Raw genomic sequence first — 19,602 nt, forward strand, 5'->3', positions numbered from 1 at the left:
ATTGGATGTGGCAAGAGAGCGGCTGGGTCTGACTGTGAGAGCACACACTCATTGGCTAACAACCTAGCATAGGCCTCAATTTTTTTATTCAGTACAACCCAAAATGGGTACAACTTACTCATCAGGTAAGTGTTTACAGACGTTTAGTCAGAAAGCTGTTTTCTATAGCTCTGGATGTATTTCTGTCACCACAGGTGTCGCCACCTGGTGGCCAATAAAAAGAACAGGCATTTCTAAGTTGGCTTAACTTTTCAGACCATGGCGCGATATCTATCCTTTTTAATTGTCAGTGATATGTTTGTATGCCACGGACGTTGTGATTTATTCCTGCTGCTTTATGATGCTTCCAAACAAGTGTTTGACTGACGCATCCAACATGCTGTCACACAGTAAAAATTAAAGCACATTATTCATACAGCCACCCTGCAGGTGCAGCCTAACGGTAGTTCTCTCTCACTAGGCGATGGGGTAAGGATGGAAATTGTGCTTGACTTTGGGGAACCATTACTGTGCACGTCTGTTAGAGTAACTGTAATGCAAAATGCAGCAAAAAGTCTCAGGGGCCAAGAAAACTCTACACATTAGTATCGCTTTCCAAGCTTCAATTAAAGAATACAAATGCATTATGTTTGCGTGTGATTGAATGAGTGCATTCTGTACCTGTAGTAAAGGTGGTAGAGACTACAGCACTGGTGTCTAGTCCCCTCGCAGCCTGGAGCTTGACGGTGTACTCTGTAGTCTCAGCCAGTCCCTCCAGTCGAATCCATGTGTCCTCTGCATCGAGAATCAGCTCCTAGTGCACACACAGGACTAAATTCACTCGCGTAACGCATACTGTGTGAGGGAGGCGATGTCCGATAAAGAAACTACATTCTGTAAAAGTAATAATTTAATGTGCATTCAGTACAAACCTCAGGGTAAAAATACAAATTCAGTTAGAAACCCCTCAAGTCACTGATAAAACTGTGAAATTAAATTTTGAGACCTTCAAGATATTCTTTTTTAACACATGACAGCTGGACTTCAGGCCCAGTGGCATATATTTACATGCTAAAAGAAACAAATGAGGAGTATAGCAAAGAAATTAAAACTGCACATTAGGTGAAACCTAAATATTGTTCGAGTTACGGTAACACTTCCTTTGTTTTCACAGGTGAAAGTGCAAGAAAACATGCAAAAAGTTTAAGAACAGAGGAAGTGAGAAACAAGAGATGCTAAGGGCGGGGTGGGTGGGGGAAATGAAAGACTTTTATCAGACAGCTGTGCTGAGAAGCTGCAAAGCAATCAGGAAACAAGAATTTCTATTTTAAGGCGTGACACTAAAGTGCAGTCGCTTCCTTTGTCTTTGTCTCGAAGAGCCAAGACGTTTGACCGATTTGTGAGCGTACTTTGTGTGACACCAGTTTCTTACATGTGGCATGAATCAAATGGCACGAGGTTTGACCAATGAATACAAACTTGTGCGTCTACGTGTGTGTGTGTTTGAATGTGTGAGTTTTTGTGCATGTGTGTTACAGTTTGGCCTGAGTACACATTAAATATAAACAAGAAAAAATGAAATATTCAGCCAGTTTGGCCGGGGAAAAAAAAAATCACACATTCTGAAGCAATGTGTCCATGTGAATTATGCAGGGAAGCAGCTGGTAAATGGTGTCTCTCAGTCTCAGAGGATCTGTCATTGTCCCGCTGGGTTTTCAGGGTCAAGATAAGATTTTTATTGCAAGCGAGCAGCCCCGTCTTATCAAGGCTAATATATACCTACACGCGCTTGCTATCGATTGTGTATGTGTAGCCGAATGGTTGGATGTTGTCCTTGTGTAAGATCTTTATCATTCCAGGCATGCACATAACTGATACATGCATTTACAAACTGTTCTGTAAATGTTCATCAGATAAGAAATTAATCTCAAAGCTACTTTGTGTAAATTATAAGAGCCCATTATCTCGCTAAGAGGAGAAGCTGATTGAACAGCTTTAAGGCTCACCACTATGTGGTTAGATTACTGCTGAGGTAAGACCGAAGTGAGAACGAGCCACACCCTAAAGCAGAGACTGAAAGAGAAAAATCTTAAAAGCACTTCAGTCTGTTGCTGTTCCTTTTATGGGTTGAATGACTCATGTGTTGTTCAATACCCTAAATTCATGATGCTATGAGCAAGCGTTGTTTACGCAGCTCATAGCAGTGAACAAAGAATGAATAAATAAATCATAACATCTGAATAAATGATAAAAGACAGGGTTCGCACAGGTGCTGGAAATACTTGAGAATGCTTGAATTTTAATGTGGTGTTTTCAAGGCTTTAAAAGAGCTTGGATTTTGAATAAAGCAACTGAAACTGAAACAAAGCAACTGAAACTTTGCTGCCATATCTGCCTAAATAGATTGCTTTTTAGATAAAGCAAATAAGCCCGAGGGAGGATAATTGCTTTTGCCTTTCACAACAAACACAGACAACGCTCGAGTCTCACTTGCCACTCTAATCTCTTCGTGCGTAGCGTCAAGTGTGATCTGCCGGTCTTTTTGGATGCGCGCCTTCTGATGCAAAGTGAGCAGGAGATGACAACATCTCAGGATGTTGCCGTTTAACTTAGTGAGGGCTTAAAAATAACAACCGCAAATTGTGGTCGAAAAGAGGAGCAGATAGTCAAAAGTCTGCAAAAAGAGCATGCAGCCTTTCACAGTAAGAGAGTTTGCGTTGTAAAAGACGAGCTGCAAGTTTTTATTTATTTCTTTTTATTATTCAGTTTGCTAAATTATACATTTCTCGAATCTGTATCCCATCTGGCAATGTTAACACACAGAGCTCATCAGGCTCCTGAGGATGAAATGGACTGTGATGCTCAGCAGCAGAGAGTCAGTCTCCAGTGAAATTCCTAAAGCTTTTATTTTTTTTAGCTGTAAACTCTTCACACTTCACTCACTCAGCTCTGGACTAATCTGATCTTTCTCACATTGCTAACTCGGTCAACTCTCTGAACTCTTTCCAGTCATTAACATCTGGAAAAACACCCAGGAGATTGTTGCCTGATGTCTGAAGAAACAGATGTACATATATAGTTTTTGTGTGTATATATTGACCTATATTGATTTTTCCTCATATCACGTGGCATTACACCAGCAGTTGTACTATAAAACCCCAGAGAGGTCTACCTGAAATCATGCATCTCCACATTCCTCCACACAACCTCCCAAAGTATGGAAATGCAATTTTTCAGCTTATTTACATAAATATGCACATATATCATTTATACCAGCTGTGTGGTGCTGGAAAAGCTTAATTTTGCACATTGCACATTGAAATGTGTCTGAAATCATCTTCAAAAGATTCTAAGAACCCTCAGTTTGCCTATAAAATGAAAACAATTTCTAAATCTGTTAGCTTATTTTTTCTATTACACAATAAAAAATGCTACAAGGCATACTTTGTAAAAAAAAAATGTCAAAGTGACTTTTACATTTGTAAATAGCTTTCTTTTCCTCTCTGTCTCTGAAAGAGTGTATCAGTGCCCATTTATTTGGAGTTGTAATGAAGTGTAAGAACAACCAAGATACAAAACGAGTGAAGTCACAGCTGGAAATTTTAAGCAGCTTATGTATCAGTTTTTAAACACAGGAACATTTCTCCATCTCTCCTCTAGAACACTAAGAGGAGTGTTTAGCTTATTCAGGTAGCAGCTTTTGTGTTTAGTGCTGACCATTGCTTACTTTTTGCAAAAGCACCGTCTGCAGCAGGTCATGCCATCTGTCGCTAATTAACATAAATACTTCGGCGCCTTGATGGCACTTTATTATCATCATCATTATTATTATTATTATTATTAATAAACAAAATTAAACTATGGCCACTATGGATTTTTGAGATCACTGCTGAAATGCCCTCTTTCCACTTGACTACCTTCCATGCGCTTAGAGAGTGTGGCATATATATATGTGTAATCAACATTTAGGTAAGTAAATCTTAATTGCATATTTTTTTAAACCCAGTAAGAACTTCACTTTCTTTTTATCCACCAGGATGAGCTGATCATATGAAGCAGAATGGGCCCATGCTTTTTTCTGTTGTTTACTCCAAATAGTTTACCTGCTATCTGAACGTCCCAGCAAAAATCGAGACTCATGCAGACAGCCAAAGTTTTTATAATCTGTCCAAATGTCTAATTTCTGTGAGCTTACATGAACCGTAGCATCAGCTTCGCGTTCTGAGCAGACAGGAGTGTCACCAACTTCAGCTTTAACCCACCTCCCTTAAGGTTTAATGTGTTGAGTGTTCAAAGATAATCTTCTGCAGTTTCCCCCATTTCCAATGCCCAGTTTGAACTTTAGGGTCACCTTGGCTATGTTTACATGCCTTAAATCAGGGATATCAAATATAAGGCTCGGGGGCCAGAAGTGGCCCACTGGACTGCTCTGGAAAATGTGAAGGAGTCATTTACTTTTAACTGTATTTTCGTACGTTTTACAGCTTTTCCTACTGATAAAGATTCCCGTTATTAATAGAAAAGTAATTAAGTAATAGACAAACAATTACATGAGACAAAGTTCCTGTTTTTCCACTATCTGTCTTCAAATGTATGTTTGTATGTATTTTTTTACAGTGTGTTCACAGAAAAAAATAAGATTTTCAGTGAATTAACAAAACCTTTTTATTTTAATTATGGGACAGTCTGGACAACAAACTGACAGACCTTTTTCCTGTAATTTTACACATTTATTATGTAGTTTCACTGGTTCGGCCCACAGTGTAAAATGACATCCCAGCCTTAAATGCTTCAAATTCTGCCATGTGATTGGCTTATTATATGCATTAAAAAGTAGCCGAACTTGTGTACCTAATAAAGTGGCTGCTGGGTGTACCCAGAGAGAGCAAAAGTAAATAATATAACAGTATATATTTAACTTATATTACTATATTATTTACTTAAATTCGATTTAAATTCAGAAAATGCATGGAGTTATTAATGCAAATGAAAGCAAAGTGTTGAAACTAGCACATGAAATGTTGATTCTGTGTTTGAAAACAAACCATTACTGTGGGAAAAAGGACAGAAACACAGGGAACAGGGTCAGCAGAGAGATCCTTGATCTAAGAAAGATCTTTGCTTGTGTAAAATCTCATAAAAGAGCTCATCTCAAGAGTCAGACTGCATTCTTTGTGCATGAGTGACACCCGATGGACAACCGCACAGCAGTGCCACACTTGCAAGGTCAGTTTGCGTGTGTGTGTGTGTCTGTGTTTGTCTGAGAGAGCAAGGCCTGTGGTAGGTCATCATTACAGTACATCAGTATGGATCTTTGTGCTTGTTTTGACCACATGGCTCTCGCTAACGTGCTTTATTACCGTTACTGAGCCACATCAAAACATTTAATCAAAATAAACAACGTCTCTACCGAGGCACATTATAATCATATCTCTATTGGACAGGCAATTTCACTGTGTGAGTGTGTCTGTCCCTGAATGCGTGACCGCTCCACAACAAGGGGATTTACCTGATTGAAAGATAAAATTAGAACTTTAAAGGGATTATCATGAAGTTGTGATTCTGCATTAATATTCTGTCCTGATCACTGCTTAACTCGGTGTATTAATTTCACTAAATCTGCACTTTCCAAAAAGGGGTTTCAACACGTCTGACATGAATTATCATCTTTCCGATGCACTTGCTGTTGATTACACCTGAGCAATTAACATCCAATCATCCTCCACGGCATGTATATAACTCTTGAGGAGGATCATTCAGTTCTGTTGTTTGTTTATTTATTCATTTTAATAACCTTACAAAAGAAACAGGGTTCATTGTTGGGGCAATGACGGCATGAGCTTTGGCCACAAATGCAGTTTAACTGGCTGATATTTCAATAGGAGCAGTGAATATAGTCACATCTTTATCTATGACATCAGTAAATATTGTCAGAATTTGTTGTTGACAGTTTACAATCGATGACAGCGATGCTCGTGCATTTATCATTATCTAAGGACACGATACGAGACTGTGTCTGCAAGAACTGCCCGCTGACGATTACAACGAGAGGGAGCTATTACCAGGCTGGATGCTTGACCCCTACGGGGAGGAGGTCCGATGGCTGTGCTGTGCTGTGATCTGTTTGATGAGAGTCTCTGCTGGCTGCTCTTCTCTGTCTGTGTGCTATCTGTTTCACTGTGGGCGTGTAGCTGCAGACTACAGAGGACATCTATCAAAATGTAAGAAGCAGCGTGTGGATGTGGCATCCTGTATGTGTGCATATGATTTTAAGTGTACACCAAGTTATAGTGTATGTTCCAATTAATGAGGTGTAGCTTGCAACACATGCACACCTATATGAAATGAACACCAGACTCACACCTATCTCTTGGAAAACTGCGGCTGTGTATTCCGTGGTTGGATGAGATCTCAGATTTGATTGAATCCAAGCGATGCCACTATTTACTCCACTAATTCTTTAAATTTCAAACAGCTCTTTGCTGTTAAGCCAGTGTTCAAGAAAGTTACACAAACATTTTATTATAACGTTTGTCTATATTTCATTTCATTTCGAAACAAAAGGAGGAACCACAGGGGAAAAAAAGTTTAAAAAAAAAACACATTAGTATAAAGACTAAAATAGAAAGTGTGTGAGAGTGGGAGTGCTGGGTGGATGTTTTCAGCTTTATTTAGTTTAAAAGATGATAGTATTTAATGAGGGAAGAAAAAATAAGGAAAAGATGAAAAGAAAAAAGAAAAGAAAATGAATACATACGTTAGGAATACCAACAAATATTATGGATAATAAAGGAAGTTACTGGGGAAGGAACTGGGAAAATCTTTGTCCTGAAAAAAAAACTGTGGATGCTGGGAATATTCAGGATCAGTTGCCCTGCAATGTTTTCACCTGTAATGCTTGTTCTTCAGTGCATGAACTCCTGGTACTCTTTCACACGAAGCTTTACGTGAAGCCTCTGGCTTTAATGTTACAAGTAGTTCTCTTGTTTTGTTTCCAGACTAAAAACTCTCCAAAATAACAACATTTTTAATCAAATCAACAACTTATCATCTTTTCTCATTCTGTTACCAACTGAAGCTGCAGCAGGTTCATGGTAAGACGTGGATTGGAATCTGAATCAGTAAGTGGACCAGCCCCTTCCATCCGATATCCGATGGAACCGAGACTGTGACAAGATTGGATAGACTTGCCTTTTAGACACTGCTCTTCATTTCATTTAAATAGGTTGCAAATATCAGAATACAGGTTAATTATGCTATACAAAAAAAGGAACAAGCACTACCAGTGGAGCTCAGGTTTAGGGGGTTGAGTTGAGACGAGCCGGTTATGCCACTTACTTTACGGCTGCCGTCGGGTGTCTTGTAGGTGAGCATGTAGTTGTCTATTTCTGCAATGGGCGGCTGCCATGAAATGAGAGCACTGCGGTGATTCACTTCGCTGGCTGTCAGGTTCACGGGTGCATCCATGGCTATCAGAAACAGAGAAAACACATTACTTTGACACTCGTGAAGAAGGTTTGCAAGACATTTAGGTGACGGTGAAAAGACTTCTACTGGTGCTGATACTGCACATAATAATGCTGTTCTTAACCCCATAATGCCCTTTGTATCATATTTGAGTTTCTGAGACGTCTATCTCATCAACATGATCAATATTTGCCATAATTTCAAAATGTTACGGACAAAACTCTTTTTTTTTAAATATAAAATTAACATTGTTGTTAACAAAAAGTTGCCAAAAACGCCCAATGTATCAAATGTGATACAAAAAATATATAATAAATACATAATACAAATATATCATACACAACATGATATAGCAAAAAAAAATGTGGATTTTGTTATAAGGGTTAATAAACACCTCAGTTCCAAAAAATCATAATTTTCTGGCTATTTTTTGACGGGTTGAGTCTTACAGAGTAAATACCGACTGAGATCTTGATTTATTACTCAAGACTGTTATTAAAATGTTCACTACCTTTATATTTTATTGGTCCAGTAGTGATATGGTACACTGGTGTCTAGTGCATTGTCCAAGTACCACTCCTGCAGTTTGAGGAGCTTGAGCAAAGCTACCAGATGCAGATGGGTACAAAAAATGACATCTCTGAAGCTCATCTCTTTGTTTGGATAAAACAACAGCCAGTAGCTATCAAGCGTTAGAGAAAACGGCTAAGATAATGTAACAGTATGGCTTTTCTTCACTCAGGAGCAAAAACAGGAATATTTTAGAGCTGAATCTTAAGGTTTGGGTTTCGTGAAATCTCAGTTCGATTATCAACACGTCTGAGATACACGTTAAGAATGTCTGTGCTTTATTTCCTAAATAAGTGGGAGTTTTTATGCACAACAATAAAATGAACTGAAGGCTGAATGTTTTCGATGTGTCACAAAGCAACCAAAAAAAGGACATTTTTTTAAAGGTTGTTTATTCTGCTGCGCTGCCTGCTCAGGTTTTCTCTTTATGGACAGAACAAGCAGTAGATGAAGAAAAGTGGCAGTGATCCAGCCTTGTAATAAAACCTCAGAAGCTCAGATGAAAGAGTCTCGAGTGTTAAGATATAAATTGCATTCATGCCAGTACTGCTGAAGGCCATCTTGAAAGGGTTTAATTATTTAGATTTTTCTGCCACTTAAACACAAGTGCAGCGCTGCTGATCTCCATGAAGATTTAAAGGATGAGGCTGCCATTACCACATATCTCTTAGTGTTAACAAAATGAAGAGATCATGCACAGTAATTTGTTTTAGTCCGTTTGTCAGTATTTCATATGTTATTTCAAAGAAAAATGTTTCTCAGACAGGAGTCAGCGGCGCATTTTGAGCTGCAGAGTAATATGCCAAATATTTACTGTGCTGCACTGATGTATGAAGGAATGTGTCATCCGCTTAATTTGTGTGACTCATTTAGTCTTTTTTTTTTTTCAAAAGAATGAAAGTCTATGATACAGCTTTTTAGTACTTACACTACGAGACCATAACATTTTTCTGTATATATATACTCTAAGCATTTAAAAGATGCCAATTTTATTATAAAGGCCCCTATTGTGCTCTTCAGTCAGATTCTGTTGCTTTTGTAATTGTGAATTTGTATATCTATGGTGCGAGATGACATCATTAGTTTATTCATCTTGGACAAAAAGGCTCATAGTGAACACACCATCCCCGACATCCAGCTTTTCAAATTTTCTTTTCACATTCATAACATATAACACACAAAATCTCTCTGTCTGTCCATCTGTGAACTCCTCTGACACAGTCAGGAGACGAGCAAGCAAACTTGAGCCACAGCTACACCTCAGGACTCTGAAGGTTGTTTTCCACATCACATATTATCATTGTAAATGACCATTAGTTTGCTTCAAAGCAACTTTTACAGATGGAAGCAGTGAGTCTGATAAATGCACAACTTGATGGCAGAATGTTCAAGGTGTGCTCTTTCTTTAGTGGTTGTTAAATTCTATTGTATATCTGCCTACGGAGAATCGATCTGAATCACAGAATAACAGTCCCGAGCTGCCTACAGACTGCAAACACGCTACAATAGCAGAACTCTAATTTCCTTTTTACCTTTCATAGTATCTGTGATATTGAACCCTTGGTACGACGACCAACGTATGTGTTATTCATTTGTTTTATGTAAATGTTGCAAAGATCTAAAAAATACTGAAACATAGTGTTTGATGTCATTTCTAAACTTCAAGCACAATCATTTTGCCTACCAATCACCTGCCAATGGGCTAAAATGAGCCATTTTTTATGGCTTATGCACCTACAGCATCATATAAAAATCCTTATAAGATCTCATTTATGGCCACAAAACCTGAATTATGCATTGTATATTTCCAAAAGCACCTAACAATGGATTAAAACCACAGACTAAACAATATTGTAGCATGGACATGTCCAAGTGAGTCCAGTGTGTCCACCTTAATGCTTTATGACCAGTGATGATTTTGGCATCTTACAACTAAATTTATAGCCATAAGCTAATAGAATAAACAAAAAAATTCAAAGCACACCTCACCATCTCTACCTTCTAAGAAATTAACAACAGAAAAGAAAAGAGGAGGTACTTGTACACTTTAAATGTATTCCAGGAGGTGTGTACTCTAAAATCTCCACATCAGCACTCCTGAATCCCTTTAGGGCCGGCTAAAAAGAGCAGCGAGATATTTTTCCATGTTTAGTCACTGCATATCACAGCCTCAAAAAGCATTCAAACCCTTGATCAGCAAGCCCACCCAAGTTTTACCGCACATTACATTACATCATCCAAGAATATTCTGGGTCCCTGCACGGTTTTAAACAAGGCCTGATTACAGAGCCTTTGTTGCTACTTTAACCACATCACAAGAAGACTCACCTCAGTTTCCAAACCTTACATCACCCTTTTTAAGCCAATATCTGATCTTCTGACATGTCTCGGAAGCACCGACATGCTCCAACCTTATTTTAGTGCATAATATAAAATAGATGACCCTCTATTTGGAAAATCGGTTTCTTGGAGTTACATCATGACTCTGGGGCACATCGTCAGACACTCACGCAACAGCGCTCAGTGTTAGGGAGGACTGAAACAAATGAAGTGCTGAGCTTTGTGCGCTCAGCAGTCCAATGTCACCTCTGTGAATAAGAAATAAAGATATCCTCTACGTGGCCGTCTCTTCTTCCGATTCCCTTTGTCTGATTTCCTTGCTTTTGATAGCCGCCCCCCCTTTTTTCTCTTCTATTCGTCCTCTGTAGGGAAACTAACACGAGTTTTTAGGACTCCAAGGATTAGAAGAGCTGGGGAGTTAACTCTGAGCTCAACATCAAGCCCCAAAACTGAACCCAGACTTCATAAAACTTTGCAAATACAAAGAAAATCCTCAGCACCAGCTTCCCCGCACACTTGTCAGTTAAATCCTTTTGTGTGTACACATATGGAAAGATCAATGACAGCTCGGTAATTAACTGCGTGTACCTGAGCTGATAACCTCCTGAGAGATGCAGGGTGCCTTCTCTCACAGAAGGTGATAGGCAGACTCACGCTGCGTGACGGGGGGATTGAAAAAGAAGAAACAAAGAGTGTTTTAGGGTGAGAGGAGTGAGTCGTCCGCTTTAAGATAGAAGAGGCACTTTGCAGAAGTCCAGGGTGACGTGCCAATCTCCTCTCATTGCATTATGTTTATTGACCTCCTCTGCATCTTATGTCTGCTTTTCCTCCTTGTCCCTTTGTCTGTTTTCTCCCACGTCCACATCAACCCGGGGCCTTCCACTTTCCTTATCTCCATTAGCGCTTATGTTTCACTCTTCTTCTCATTTTCCCATCCTTTGCCCACCTCCTCTTGTCCTCCTTATCCGACAGGCTGTCACTCTCTTTCAACGTGCTGCAGAAAGAATGGAGTTTATCTATTCTTCTTGTTATTCCCCCGTTCTGATGAACACTGCGGCTGGATTATAGCTGCGTAGGGGACAGGTGAGAGTGGAGCTTCTGATTCATAGAAATATAACAACCATCATTTAGCCTGTCTTTATTCTCCCCTTTCTCTTCCTTCTCCAGCTAAATCTGTCCCCTTGTCTCTCTCTCTCTTTCAGGCTCTCCCTCCAATTAAACCTTTGCATGGAGTGCGGCCGAGCAGGTGTTTCACAGTTCCTGGCAGCTCTGGCGCTCTATCTTTGGATGAGGAGGTTTGAACAATGGGATTGGGATGAATAGGTTTGGCTACATCTAATGACTCATTAACACACGTTGTAAACAATTCCAGAGGAGGAAAAAAAATAAGCACACACAGAGCAGCAGATGGGAAGGGCAGCATGGGCACCAGCAATTTGTTGCAATGAGACAAGAGGGAGGAAGTTACTCTTCTTTTTTTGAGTGGATATCGCATCCCTGTGCCAGTTTACGAGTGAGTGATGGTGTCTGGATGATGCATAGGCCATTCATTTGTGTTTATGAAGTCAAATGTAAGCAAATGCTACTTGGATAAAACTCACAGATGGAGCGATGATGGCCAAGACAACACTGTGTTATTATCTTTTAAAGTCCAACTGTCTACTCCGGTATACATATGTGCCCTGTCAGTCACTTTTTTCTCAGTTTCCCTTTGGAGAACAAAAACATCTGGAAATAAAATAAATGTGTATGTCATATCTTTTGTTTTCACAATTGCTCACACCCCAGTTTTGCATTCGTATGCAAATCAGTCACACTGAGCCAGACAGCAACCTGCTGCACAACACAAGGACTAAACACCTTGAATAACTAATGTTAGCTTTTCTGCTCAAGTCTTTTTCTTATCTAACTCATAAACAAGAACACACGTGTGGCTTCTTTAAGGATATAAACTGAAACAAACATCTTATGGCAAAAGGTGCTCCATTAAAGTCAGTTTGCAGGATGTATTGCCAATTAGCTGGTCAGTTGGTGGAACTTGAAAAGTAAACAAACTTGCAAAATTCACTAGATGTGAGTATTTTGTGTCCTACGGTGGAGCAAAGACACTCGGAAAGTCTGCAGGCTGCTGTCAATCAAACACATCCATTCCCTCTAACCAGCTGAGATGAAAAGCAGCATTTCTGTCTGTTAACAAATCATTTATGATGCACGAACAATATTTAAAGGACAAGAAAAGGATGTCTTGACGGCTTTAGTGCATATTATTAGATGTTATACTAAAAACACAATATACGATATATAAGATGTTCTATTTTCCCATAAAACATTTAACAGTGCAGGCTTTTGAGGAAGCAAGACGATAAAACTGTCAAAAATGCATCATTTGCCTGAAGAATAAAGATTCCGGTTGTGTAATAGCGGCACTCGGTGAAGAACTACAGTATAAACCAGAGCTGCCTGCAGCAAGGATTGCTGCTGCTTGAGAAACGTGCCAAGCTCTTCTCAGCTAGCGGGTTCAGACACATCAGAGAGAAAAGTCCCGGTGCTGCAACCTACAGGCTTATGCGGCCACCTTCAGCAAAATCCCTTATTTTCTAGCCTTTTAGCTTAAATATCTGCCTGTGGGGAGCCAAAACTGCCTTACTCTTTTGACAACAAAAAACTTTCATCTGTGGTTAACAGGCTTGGGGAATCCAAAAAGTACTGTGCCACCACCAAAAAAAAAAAATAAATGATTAAATAAATATTAACCGTGGATGAGCCTCATCTCTTTTTCCACACTTCTGTCTGTGCTGTGCTCAGCAGGCATAGAAGAAAAGTGAAAACCTGACATGTAGAACTTTTACTGACCTTTTGGACATGTATATGTGTTTATATCAGTTAGACAGGAACTGCAGCTTCTATTTGAACCTTTATGGATTCATTCTTAGTTTAAAAGAACTTGTTAACTTATTTAATTCCACAATAATCTATATATCTATGAGTGCAATGTGAGAGTACCTTTACAAATTTAACAGTATGATCTTTCTGTGTAAAACATTTTAGTCAACAGTATTTGTGCTATAGATAAAACCTACTCACAGGCTTACTGCATAAAAAATACACAGAGCAGTAATTCTCAACCCTGTGATCAAGTAGACAGACACAAGAACAAAGTATTCAAAACAAAAGAAAAAAGCAGAAAAAAAAAAACCAGGAGTAGGCAGGGTGGCACAGCAATAGATCCAAAGCCGGAGTAGCTGACCAAAACAATCAAGGGTCTCATCTTTTCTCCCAGCTCATTCGCAACATGACATTTTCGGCTGGAGTGCAACAGCGCGAGAATGCAAGCTGTGAGAGAGGAACAGAACCGCGCTTTAAGGTTTCAATTAGGAAGTTTAATTAACAACACTGGAAGAGCTCTTTGAAGCTGAGGTTGACTGAGGCTCCCCCTGCTGAGACATGTCATCATCAGTCCTGGAAGGCAGAAGACTTAATTGTTGTGCGTTTGAGAGCTCACAGGGCCACACAGCACACAGCTGTGTGAATACAGCCTACTGTATACAGTACGTGTGCACTGGGAGGCCGACACTGTCAAAAACTCAAATTGATTTTAGTCCCTTTGTGAATTCGGGCAAAACTCAAGAGAAAAAGCAGTGGATATATAAGTGGACAGAACAGAAATACAGTAGAAAAAGAGAAGGAAGAAACTTATTTTCTCATCTACAAATTTAACAGAATTCAGCTTTGCTAATTTCTGTGACTTTATGCTCTTTTAATGTAGGACAGAATGGATCAAATATATTTCTGAATGAATACACCGAGTCCTCTGCAAATGCCTTTTCCTCTTTTCTGTCTTCCCCACCTGAGAATATTTCCTCCAGATTGGCACAGCAAGAATACATTTAGTCTGTTCCACTCAGAGAAGGACACCAACAAAGGGAAGCACCCGACCGTTTTCTTAATCCAATAAGACAAGACATTCAAAACAAAACAAAATCCTTGTCCTCTTCGCTCACTCCGTGGCGTTGCCTGGATCACAGCAATTTCCCAGCTTCTATTATATGAGGGATTCCAACCGGGGCAGGAGCGCGCGTTTCCATCCTTCTTGTTTTGTTTTCTCGAGAAGCAGAGGTACGTGATGCACAAGCAGAGCATCTGTTTCAAAATTAGAAGCACCTTAAACTGCCAAGAACATTTGTTTATGTATGAGTTACTATATGCATACGCCGCATTGACATGGATGCAGGCACACCTAATTTTCCTGAGCCTCCATATATGTTTTGAAGTGTCTGGAGCCTTGCTCTCATACATTGTCAGAGCTTGTTTCCATTTCCAGTAGTTCGTATCTGCTGCAGTGCAGGACAGGCATCTCTGGTGCTCATATCCCATAGGGGATGTGAACTCTGCTGACTATTTTTTTTATTTTTTTTCCCCTGGAAGAAAAATCTAAGTTTACAGAGCTGCAACTCAGCTAAACTAGAACAATTCCTTCACCCCTAACTTTCCTTTCAGTGGAGCAGGCGACAAAGGTGAATTTACTGTGGGGGACAGGTGGAGGTGGAGCAGGGATGAGTTTAATCCTCATCACATAACGACTGTTTCACCACATCTAACTGTCAGGCAGAATACAGACTCTCTGCAGCAGGTTTGAAAAAGAATCAAAGCTTTTTAAATCAGTATCAGAATACATTATTAATCCCTGAGGAAATTATGTAATAAAGGTGTACATACACCTGACTGGCACTGTGAAACAATCCATCACAATATTAAGTATGCCTGAAATTCTTGCTGTTAGTCTTTTTGTTCCAAACTTTGATGCATGCATGCAAAAAACTTGTCATGATAGAAAATTTGGTAGCCCTTTACAAGAGTGGTACAAAGTGGGTAATACCATTGTAACAAATAGGTAGCTTCATGGTAACATCAGCATAAGTAAGTCAATAACTTTGGTTATTTGTCAGGATTTAGTGCACAGAATATGAATAAGGCAAGAAAAACATACTGCAGTAAATATTGAATTCTTTAAACATTACAGCTACTTATTGTTAAATCATATTTCTTAAGTTGGAGCAGATTTGTGTTTGCAATGAATGGGGGTGGGTGGGGGGGATATCAAAGCAGCAGATGGTGCAGATAAAGTTTAATGTTACAATCCTGATACAAAGGAGCAGATTTTAGGGTAAACATATCATGAGGGCTGTAAAAAGACAGAATTCCCTCTTTTCAATATTGTTTTTGTGTTGCTTGTTCACCCATCAGAGCTTCTGCAGCTAGTGTGACTTTGATATGCAGGTGAGTTTGCCAGCCAGCATCGCCTTCATCCAACAGCAGTGATCTTGGAGCCCTAAAAGGCAAGAATGCAGTGAGCTGTATAAACAACACTGATGACTTCTTGCACCTGTCAGCTGGTAGTTTCTCCCACTCTTACTTTCCACTGTGTTCGAGCTCTTAAATGTCTACAGAATTCCTTTCTTCATTGGCAGATTTCATGTCTCTGGTTTTAGTGCCATTAACATCAGGACTTACTGCTGACCAGTTCAAAACAGTCCAGTTTTTATTGTTGTTTTTCTTTTAGATAGTAAGCATTGGTTTTACATCTTAAGTTCATCAAGCAAAAGGCTCTGCTTGGTTTCAGTCAAAAGGTTAAAGCCACCTTTCTAATATTATGGTGCTAATGTTACACCCTTGAGCCACCAAAACAGCCATCACACTGACACGGAGCAGTGGATTCAGCAGTGAATTCTTTGGGTGCTGTGGAGTTCGAGGGTGGAGCCTCTACTGACCAGGGCAATAGGGAGGTTCAATTCAAAGCTTTGGGTTCTTTCTCTTCTTCTTGTTGATGGTCCTCGCTATCCAACAGTGACAGTTCTTGTCCACAAAAGGCAATGCTCAACAGACTTTCTGAGAGGGCGCCTTTGTTCCATGTGTGCACCGCACAGTGCATGGCAGGATCTATAGTCCAAGGATACTTCAACTGAACAGGCACCTGGCATTACCACGTCAACAGCGCAATCAACTTTTGCTCCTGAGGTGAGGGAAGAAATCTAAACTCTGCTGGAGAATAGGTTCCAATAGTTCCCAATCCAAAGACCCACAGCTACTATTTCATTATTTTGAAAGAGCCCTCTGAGCCATGAGATAACCATGTTGAATAAATACTTTCAGTTCAGAATGCTAACTACATGTCAGGGGGTTGGAGTCACCGTGCACAAGGAGCTGGTTAGATTTGAACCTTATTTTCATTGCAAGTCCTAATTTCATCGAAGCAGTCCTTTTGTGTACTGGATAACGGCATACAAATATTGTGCTCTCTCACTCGGAGTCTTCCTTGTGGCTCAAGGCATCGTTGGCACCCATCATGACAGAGGGCTTCTGGCCCCTGAACTACCTCTATGAGCTATTGATTTGGGAGAATTGGCTCATCCAGCCAGCACTCACGCAGTCCTGCTGATAATACATTTACAATCTCTGAGGTTCAAACCAAGAGAAATACCATCTTCCTCCCAGTTAGAAAGTTTCTTTCCAGAGTTGAAGTTGGACTATGTAATTAATAATGCATGGTTATCCCAGTGCAGGATATCGGCCTTAATGCCTGTTGCATTTCCAAACAAATCACATTTTCACCCTCCATCCACACCAGCTCCTATTACATTTTATGATGAGCAGGTCTCAAACAGAGGCTTTCTTTGCTGAGAGATTGACTAATACAGGCTTCTCCACACTGCCTGACCACACTGCTTCTTTTGGAGAGACAAAGTTTCTTTCAACATGAACATGCAGAGCAGGGCTGTGCAAAAACAAATATGTGAATTTTGTTTGGCAGGACAAGGAAAGGTAGCATATCACTCCGTTAGAGCTGAGGCATTTTTACAGCCTTAATCCCACTGCAATTTTTATTTTTGCACCACGATGTAGACCGTGACAATACCCCTATATTCACATATATTCAGTGTTAGGATAAACTGCCCTTTGCCCCGCTCTCTCTTTCTCTCTGTCAGCCTATTTAAATATGGTGCTATAAGCTGCTATCCCTAAAGGCGCCTCATAAACTGAGAGTTCTAAACCACTGAATGGATTTCAGCTCCTTCCAGAGAAAGAATGCGGTGCACGGAGAACAGATACAGAAACGATTTGGCCACTGTGGATGTGTTCACCTCCTTTACTCACACAAGTTGTCACTACAGCTGCTGATTTAGGGCCAAGTCATCCTAATCTATCTGCCTGGGTATCACTGGTTGTGATCCCCCATGGTAATGTGTTGCAACTGAAAGGGGACTGGGTGTTATGCATATAACCAATGAGGGAAGGAAACTAGATATAACACAAGTCAGCTCCTTATTGCCTAAGGAGCCTGTGAAGTGCAGTGTAGATTGAGGAGATGAGACTGTGCAGCATCTTTAATACCCCTTAGGGAGGGCGAAGCCTCTTGTGCCAGCAACACTCTCATTGGCCTTGACAGGCACGTTGAAGTTAATTTTTCAGGTCTTGCAAGGATCCAATGCACATACTGATGTGGTATACCTTGTTTCCATCCCTCAGGGAACATTTGTTATGCAGTTGTAGTTTTTTTCTTATTATATATATATATTTTTTTTACTTGATATTGATTGTCATATTTTCCTATAGTTTCATACAGCAGGTACCAATAATAGTAATCACATTATTGTGTAACTATATTAATGCAGACAGAAATTAAACCAACTGACACTGTATTCTTTATCCTTTATGGGTTCGACATAACATAATATAACTGCTTCTTGTATCATTAAGGCGTCAGTCTGTGACAGGCCTGAATTATATAAGACCCACCTTCTTGCCATGTACTTACCAATTAATAGGAAAATGTGGCATGAGTATTTTGTTTTTGCCATTTTGCTCACTTATTAAATTGATATGCACTGGCAGTTTCCTCTGTTAATTATAATTCATTATATATATATTTTTCTAAGAAATAGTACTGCTGATTATTTTGAATTCTATTAATCCCCTTTGAGGGGTGAATGATCCATTGCAACTTTTCAAGGGTAGTGCAGCAGCTGCCCTTGGTCATTAAAAAAGTATCAGAAAAATTAACAATTAACATAACGATAGTTTTTGCTATAAATAAAACTGTATGTCCCCAGGACACCCGCACAGACCCAGTAGGCTAAACTCGGGCCTGGAAGAACGCTCTGCAGACGGCAGTGCTAGCTGCTGAGTCAGCATGCTGCCCACTGTACTAGCTGAATCAAACGGATACATACGGGTTTGGAGGTTGGTGATGACGGTGCCACTTGTGAGCGGTCCTTTGGTGGCGTAGAGGGCTACAGAGTAGGTGGTGCTTGGCTTGAGGTTGGACAACTGCAGTTCCTGCTTGTTGCCTTCCACGAGGAAAGTATCAGCCGTTACTAGAAAATGAAAAACAGAACACAGAAAACACATGGATGTTTACTACATTTAAACCATCCTAAAAAGATTGCAGTGTGTATCTCTGAAAATGTTTCCCAACACAGGAAACATCAAAGTTTATAACTCCGCCTTGTGACACCTGGACTATTTTCTCTTCTACATTGTACATAGTAATATTTTAACTTGGAAATATTTCATTTTAATTTTTATTGCACTTTATATTTTCTGTAAATGAGTGAATGAGTTCCTAACTGTGTGGCTCCATGGTGTAGTGATTTACACATTACACATTCAGTATTAAGAGAGCTCTTATTTACTTTAATATTATGAAACCATGTAAGACACTGTGCGCAGGCTAAGAAAGATAATAATACAAAAACAATGCCACATTCAGAGGCTCACTGGCAGTATTTTTGGTTGTGGAGTATTAAATGAAGGTGGCAATGATGAAAGGTCATCTATAAGATGTTCTGAAGCATCTTATAGATGCAGTTCTGGATATTTTGAACCTTTTTCAGTCTCTCCTTTATCCTTTTATATACAGAAACATCAAAAGAGCACTGATGCATTTTAATTAATCTAAAACATTACAGTAGACAGGTATATATTATTCGTAGTGCATGTGATACCATTAATCTCTGATACCACGATGGCTTGGATTTTATTTTATGTGGGTGTTTCCATCAATAAAAACTATTTTGTAATGCAGGACAATGCACAATGAAATATTTAGTTATTGACCCTGGTTTAGTACATTAACACTCAAGGGAATTTGTCCACAACTTACACTGCACTTCTCTAAACCCTGGCTGGGGCTGGTTTCCAAATATGTGTCCAGCATATAGATGCTGTCTCTGTATCTGTGATGATCTG

The 19,602-nt window shown here is 39.6% G+C and overlaps 1 protein-coding gene across 4 annotated transcripts in view; it reads right to left on the reverse strand.

Moving 5' to 3' along the window:
* tnr (tenascin R (restrictin, janusin)) overlaps positions 1 to 19,602 on the reverse strand; it is a 199,215-nt gene that overhangs the window by 13,785 nt on the left and 165,828 nt on the right. For all 4 annotated transcript variants that reach the window (XM_063462791.1, XM_063462788.1, XM_063462792.1 and 1 more), the window contains 3 exons: positions 18,585 to 18,728; positions 7,318 to 7,448; positions 661 to 793 (listed from right to left, as the gene is read on the reverse strand). In XM_063462791.1, coding sequence (XP_063318861.1) covers positions 661 to 793; positions 7,318 to 7,448; positions 18,585 to 18,728 — 408 coding nt within the window. The remainder of the gene's footprint in view (positions 1 to 660; positions 794 to 7,317; positions 7,449 to 18,584; positions 18,729 to 19,602) is intronic.

Source organism: Pelmatolapia mariae, linkage group LG18 (assembly GCF_036321145.2).
Source record: "Pelmatolapia mariae isolate MD_Pm_ZW linkage group LG18, Pm_UMD_F_2, whole genome shotgun sequence".
NCBI lineage: Eukaryota > Metazoa > Chordata > Actinopteri > Cichliformes > Cichlidae > Pelmatolapia > Pelmatolapia mariae.